This window comes from Humulus lupulus, chromosome 2, assembly GCF_963169125.1.
Source record: "Humulus lupulus chromosome 2, drHumLupu1.1, whole genome shotgun sequence".
Taxonomy (NCBI): domain Eukaryota; kingdom Viridiplantae; phylum Streptophyta; class Magnoliopsida; order Rosales; family Cannabaceae; genus Humulus; species Humulus lupulus.
In genome coordinates, this window is record NC_084794.1 from 287020973 (window position 1) to 287028427 (window position 7455).

The 7455-nt window shown below is 38.5% G+C and overlaps 1 protein-coding gene across 1 annotated transcript; it reads left to right on the forward strand.

Moving 5' to 3' along the window:
* The first annotated feature begins 4050 nt into the window (after positions 1-4050).
* Positions 4051-6364, forward strand: LOC133815636 (lysine--tRNA ligase, chloroplastic/mitochondrial-like). The gene is made up of 6 exons (XM_062248451.1): positions 4051-4140; positions 4452-4563; positions 4797-4905; positions 5111-5168; positions 5725-5793; positions 6217-6364. The coding sequence occupies exons 1-6, from the start codon at positions 4051-4053 to the stop codon at positions 6334-6336; spliced, it is 558 nt and encodes a 185-aa protein (XP_062104435.1). The 3' UTR covers positions 6337-6364.
* The last annotated feature ends 1091 nt before the right edge of the window (positions 6365-7455 follow it).

The following is a 7455-nucleotide window of genomic DNA, read 5'->3' on the forward strand; positions in this document are numbered from 1 at the left end:
TCAAGATGAGTGGATTAGGATGAGAGCCAACTTCTCCATTAAGGTGTATCTCGATTTTTCCCCAGTAACCTTTTGCTGAGATAGTATACTGCCTTTTGCGCCTTCTGTTCTTCTCGGACGAGCACGGGGCTAATGGCGTGCTCGGTTGTAGCGAGATATAGGTACAAAATTTCTCCTGTGACATGTTTTGACAAGATAGGAGGTTCCGCGAGGTGATTTTTGAGTTCCTGAAATGCCAACTCGCATTCCTCTATCCACTCGAATTTTTTGCCCCCTCTCAAAAGGTTGAAAAATGGAAGACAGCAGTCCGTAGATTTCGAGATAAACCTACTCAATGTCGCCATCCGTCCAGTCAAACTCTGAACATCCTTATTCTTTTGAGGTGAGGTCATGTTAATTAACGCTTGGATCTTGTCAGGATTTGCCTCTATTCCCCGAGCATTTACAATGAAACCTAGGAAGTTCCCCGACGATACGCCAAAATAGCATTTCTGGGGGTTGAGCTTCATGTTGTACTTCCGAAGCATGGCAAAGCATTCTTCAAGGTCGTCCACATGGTTATTGTTATGTTTAGATTTAACTAACATATCATGAACATAAAATTCCATGTTATTTCCTATCTGTTCAGAGAACATCATGTTTACGAGCCGTTGGTATGTGGCTCCAGCATTCTTGAGCCTGAACGGCATGACATTGTAGCAATATAGTCCTTTATCTGTCACAAAACTCGTATGCTCTTGGTCCAGGGCATGCATGGAAATCTGGTTATATCCAGAATAAGCATCCATGAACGACATAAGTCCATGCCCAGCTGTGGCATCTACGAGTTGGTCGATCCGAGGCAGGGGGAAGCAGCCCTTAGGACATGCTTTATTGAGGTCTGAGTAATCAATACAGGTTTGCCATGTTCCGTTAGGTTTCAGAACTAACACCGGGTTAGCGACCCAATCCAGATAGAAGGCATCTTGAATGAATCGATTTGCCTTTCACCCGTCGACCTCTTCCTTCAGGGCCTTTTTCCTGTCGTCGTCCAGGAGTCTTCATTTTTGCTGCTTCTGGGGGAAGCTCTTGTCAATATTAAGAGTGTGGCTTATCACATTCAGACTTATCCCTACCATGTCCGAATGTGACTACGCGAAAACATCCTGGTTCTTTTTCAAAAAGCAAATTAATTGTTATTTCGTTTCTTCTGGAAGGTTTTTCCCCACCTTCACATTTTTCGGGGGGTCAACTTCTTCGAGCTTGACCTCTTCGAGCTCTTCTAACAACTTGAGATCAGCTCTTTCTTCTATTCTCTGATCAATTTCTTTGTCTATCTCGAAGATTGTCCCATCCTTATTCTGAATTATGACAAGTGTTTGTGCACTTGTCTGTTTGTTTCCTTTAACGGAAATGCTATAGCATTCCCTCCTTGCGAGCTGGTCTCCTTTCAAAGTCCCGGTGCCACTAGAAGTCGGGAACTTGATGGCCAGATGCCTCACAGATGAAACTGCCCCTAGCCTTACCAAGACGGGTCTCGCGAGCAGTATGTTGTAGGTCGATGGCAGATCCGCTACTACGAATTCTATCATCTTGGTTGTCGAGACCGGGAAGTCTCCCAAGGTTACAGGGAGTTGGATGGATCCCATACAGGCAATCCCTTCTCCTGAAAATTCGTACATTGTCGTTGCACAGGCCTTTAGGTCGCGAAGCGCGAGTCCCATCTTTTCTAAGGTGTCCTTATAGAGGATATTTACTGAGCTCCTGTTATCAACTAGGACTCGATGTACCCTCTTGTTCGCAAGGTGAAGGGTGATGACCAGAGGGTCGTTGTGAGGGAATTGTACATGAGATGCGTCATCCTCAGTAAACGTTATGGGTTGAGATTCAACCCTTTGTTGTTTTGGAGCTCTGGGTTCGGGTTCGTAGGGAGACCCGTCACCAGTTTTCATCTCATTCACATATCATTTCTGGGCGTTCCTGCCCGGTCCTGCAATATGTGGCCCCCTCGAGATGTTTATAACATCTTCTCCATCAATCAGAGGGGGTCATTCGTCTTCCCTTGCTCAGGAGATGTTGTTCTGAGCAGGTGGTGCTGCTGCCCTCTGGCTAGTGGAAGCCTGATTGGGATTTTGATTCTTAACATGCTGTCTAAAATATCCCCTCGAGATCAGGCCTTCGATCTCATCTTTTAATTTCTGACACTCATCGGTTGTATATCCGATGTCTCTATGGAATCTGCAGTACTTGTTGGAGTCTCTTTTCGCTTTTTGGTTCCTCATGGGGTCGGGCCCTCTGAAAGGGACCTGGTTTTCATTAGCCAGGTAGATATTCTCCTGAGACTCGTTGAGCTCGGCATACACTTTGTATACAGAGAAATATCTTTTCCCTTTCTTCTTCTTTCCTCCTTCCGCCTCGAGGTTATTCCCTTAATTCTTCTTCCTCTTAAGGTCGTAGGATCCACCGAGGTCGAGGCAGAGTTTGTGTTTGTTGTTGTAGTTATGGGCTGAGAGGTCATATTTAATGCTGACCTTGCCTCTTCTACATTAACAAACCTCTGATCTCGTCGATTGAACTCGATTAAGGACCTTACGGGCTTCCTCTGCATATCCTCCCAGAGAGGACTTCCAGGCATTACTCCGGCACGGGCAGCCATTAAATTGTCGCTATCGTCCACGTCGCGTGCTTGGGTGACTTCCAAATTAAATCTTGTGAGGTAACTTTTCGATGTTTCATTCAGCTGCTGTCGGACATTGGTCAAAGCAGACGCCTCGGGCCTAATTACGACCATGGCTTTGAATTGCTTCTTGAAATCCCTAGATAATTGATCCCAAGAAGCAATTAAATGCCTCGTATACTTTTCAAACCAGTTTTTTGTTAGTCCCATGAGTGAGGCTGGAAACAACATGCATCTGAGCTCGTAGCCCACATTACTGGCTCGCATGATTGTGTTGAACATACTTAAATGACTGTATGGATCCGAATTCCCATGAAATGGTGGGACATGAGGAATTCTGAATCCCTAAGGAAACGGGGTGTTTGAAATATGAGGGGTGAAGGGTTCGAGTTCTTCGTCCCGATCCCAACCTCGTTCATTTTGTAAGAGCTTGAATGCTCTTTCCAGATGTTCAATCCTTTCATGGACTGGAGGCGAACCCTTCATGTATCAAAGTCAAAATATCAATCAACCAATACAACCCAAAACCATAACAACGAAAGGGTTAGAAATCTCATTACCTCACTTGATTGTAAAAATCAAGAACACAATAGTGACCAACCCAAAATTATAGCCACCACTTGTTCAAGCCCTAAGTTTTCAAAATCCACCATGAGAAGAGAAGAACACCAACAAACCACAACCATAACTCATCAAAACTCAAGAAAGAAAAAGAAGAGAGGATTGAACACTACACCAAATACCCCTTTCCATAACATATAAATATAATAGTATTGAAAAAGTATTGTGATACATCAAATAATAAAACAATTGGTGGGAAAAAAAATTGGCAGTACAAAATTTTGGAGCCCACGTCTTAGTAAAGTCTTCTACTTTTTACTTTTTTATTTCCAAACCTCTAAACACTTCTGACCATCCCTCAAGCTATACCCAGTTAGGGTTACCTTCTTCCTCTTCTTCTTCTAATCAATTTTCTTAAACCTAGTTGAAAAAATTGGTAAAGACCGAACCTTGAACACCACCACCTCTTTCCAACGCAACCTCCTACAAGAGCCTCAATGAATGGAAGGAGCCTCTCAGTCACCGGAAGAGCGAAGTCGGAGATCGAGTGATAACGGTCGTGTGACGATGAGGTGCTCCGACCATTCTAGTGACGGAGCCTCTCCGACCATTCCAGTGACCGAGTGGTAACGGTCGCCAGAATCGCCAACTCAGTTGAGGATGTTCTATTAACTCGCTCAGGACCGAATTCGTCTCTAGGCTTCCCGACAAGGTCCGTTCTGGTCTTGACGTTGAGTCCAGTCCCTACGATATCGACCTAACTCGAACCAATGGCTTGAGTGGAGGTTTGTTTCAACTTCAATTAAAGAAAACTCTGTTTGGTTACTGAGAAAATGCGCTCAATATTTTTATGTTCTTTTTCTCGCCAAGCATTTGGAAAGCTTGCATTTCTCATTCTAAGAGATGATTCTGGGACAATTCAGGTATCCCCACCTCAGCTTTCTGTCCTTACAATGATCTTGCCATCTCTTTGTTAGATGGATACTTATAATAAAGAAAAAATATAATAATAAGATGTGATTAGGTGGTTTAGTTCTTAAAAGCACGTCTATTTTATGGGATGCTTGATCTAAAATATATAAGTTAGTTACCTTTTTTTTTTAAAAAATGGGGTGTTTTCCAAAGTTTGTAAATTTTGGCGGGTAGGGATGGTTTCTCCAGAAACTTTCTATAAATCTTTGCTCACATTTAGTATGGAAGAATCCTCACTCAAGTTGTTCAATGTTTGAAATAGCTTTATTGTGAAAAGGCAAGATTTTTAAGTGATCAGTATGGCGTGCTTAAGAATCTTGTTGATATTGGTGACATACTTGGTGCAAGTGGCTCAATTAAGCGAACTGGGAATGGCAAGTACTAAAAAAATTTATCTTTTGCACCTATTTGCGATTAGGTGCTGATTGTTGAATTTATAAGTACTTCTGGGTGAAGCTATTCTTACCCTATTTGTATTGGAAGCTATTTAGATAAACCAATGCCATTTATAAAAAACGCCATTGGCTTTGACTGGCTTCTTACTTTTTTTGTGATTTTTTTTTTTTGAGGTGAGAAACTAATTGAACTTATTTCTTTGTTTCTTTAGGGGAGCTTTCTGTCTATGTGAACTTTTTTGCAATTCTTACAAAATCTCTACTGCCCTTGCCAGACAAATATCATGGTCTAACTCATGTGGATAAGCGTTACCAGCAACGGTACGTTGAGTTTTCTGTTTCTTTTTCACAGTTTGAGTGAGAGTGTCTCTTATGGGAAATAACAAATTGTTTTCTACTGGATGATGATAGCCCACAATTCGTTGCAGTGGTTCTTGCAAAAGACTTGTCTAAATGGCTTTTTAAATAAAATATATATTTCTTGGGGTATACTTGGTTATAACTGAACTTTACTTTTCTTTTAAAGGTACATTGATATGATTTCCAATCCTGAAGTAGCTGATGTATTTCGGAAGAGAGCAAAGGTAAGTTAGGCTGAGGAGTAATTAAAGACCTTTTAGTTATTTAAAGTATATGTTCTTTCCAGAAATAGTATTTTTATTAACTTGAGGACCTTAGAACTATCTTATATGATTGCTTCAAGTGTACTTTGCTTATGATGAAGTATTTGAATAGACAAAAATAGCATTAAATGACCTTTCCTGAGTTGAAGCATGGTTCATTGGATTTTATTTTTTTTCTAAAAAAAAGGTTACAGTGTTATAATTTCTATATTAAGTTCCTTAACAGCATTAACACTCAAGGAGATAATTTATTTATGCAAGTTATGGATGTTTTATCTTTCTTTTGAACAAATTTGCTCTAAATATTAGAGTGCTTACGGTGGTTGAATGTATTTAGCAATTATGGAGTTGTTGAAAACTTGAGCAAAAGAAGGATGGTATACCAAGTTGTTTCTAGTTTGGGCATTTTGAAGTATACATATATAAATTCAATATTATTCCCTAGATAGAGTGTTTGAGGCATCTTGCTGTTTATACATTAAAGATGTTTTGCTATTTTTTCTTTTTGGTGGATTAGATTGTATCAGAGTTACGCAAGACAGTGGAATCTTTTGGATTTCTCGAAGTTGAAACTCCAGTTCTACAGGTTTGTGGATTTTCTAACCGTTTTATGGTCATATGGTTCATATCAAGATTTAGCATTTCTATAATGGAATTTGACTTTATAGTTTGGCTGAGTTCTTATGTAAGATTACCGTTACTTCTGGTGATGCTTGTCCAATTGCTTAGCTTTTGTTCTTGGCCAAGATACAATTTATAGAATACCCTATTCTAGAATTTTTAAAAAAGATAATGTCTAGTTTATTGTAAAGATGACTGGAGGTTGAACTGTTGAAATACTTAGCTGAGAATTCTTTTGGTTCATATTTTATAAATTTTGATTAACTGTATTCATTTCCAGGAATAGTTTTTACTTTTTCTGTATATGACAATTTTTTGGTGCCTTAATTTACATACATTAGTATTGTTTCTATTTGAAGGTTGGTTTTTAATTGACTTAATCAACTAGGGAGCAGCTAGTGGAGCAGAAGCAAGACCATTTGTTACCTACCATAATTCGCTAGGAAGGGATCTTTATTTGAGGATAGCAACAGAGCTCCACTTGAAGAGGATGCTGGTGAGGATTTAAAGTATATTCATTTTCTTTCGAGTGCTATACTAACATGCATAATCTCTTTAACCGCCCTTTGGTATTTCCAAGGTGTAATTTCTCCAGTTTAACTTGTTTATTTTCCTGAAGCTGCTTTCTAATTTTTATTCATTAGTTTGTGTGTATATGTCAGATTTTATCACTTCCATGGCAGTATTGTTTTGCTAAGCAAGTTTTTTCTGTGTAAAGATTTTATAAAACATTCGTTGTTTCCAATGTAGATTTCTCAAGGCTGACAGTATTTATAAGAAATTCATTTGTCTTTTAATGATAATTCTTAAGCTCTTCTTTATATCTGTACAAGAGAACACATACAGAAAAATTCTTATCCGTCTCTATGCCTACACCAAATTTCTCCTCTTTATAGATTTTACTTTTTTTTTATATTGGTTTATATAACTATTCCCATTCATTAGTTTATTAAAGTTCTCATTTCTTACAGTATAGATGTATAAATGTATATATTTATCGAGAGAGAGATGTGCACAGTGCGTAGTTTTCTACTTAGTACTCTCAGTGTCGACATTTATAATCTTGTCCTTGAAGATCAATGCATATTTGCATATCCATCTAATTTATTTTTGTTTTTTTCTTTTTGGTTTGTTCTACCAAACTTTTTCACTTGCATGCACGTTTTTGGTTCCCATTATAAAAAAAAAAATCAACTATCCTCATTTACTTTTCTCTTCATATTATACATTTATGGTTTTCATTTCGTAAAGAATATGTATTATATCTTGTTATTAGCTTGTTGTTATCTCATCTCTTTAGGACTATTTCAACCATTGTTTTCTTCTTCTTTGTGTTTGCTTTTAGTTTGACTGGTAATTATTCCAAGTCAACTAATACTCATTTTTGGTGTATACTCATTTTTGGTGTATACATGACCTTTCTGCATCTTCTTTGCCATGCCACTTAGTCTCAAATTTGGGTTTGTTCAATTGGTTTTAGTGTCTTTTATAGGGTTATGTATATTCTTCCCCATGCCATATATGATATCATGGTTTGTTTGGATTGAGTCATGTTTCTTTCGTGTTCATTTTATTTGTTTGTTAGATGTATTATTGTTTTGCATTAGTGACCCAGATTCACATTTCT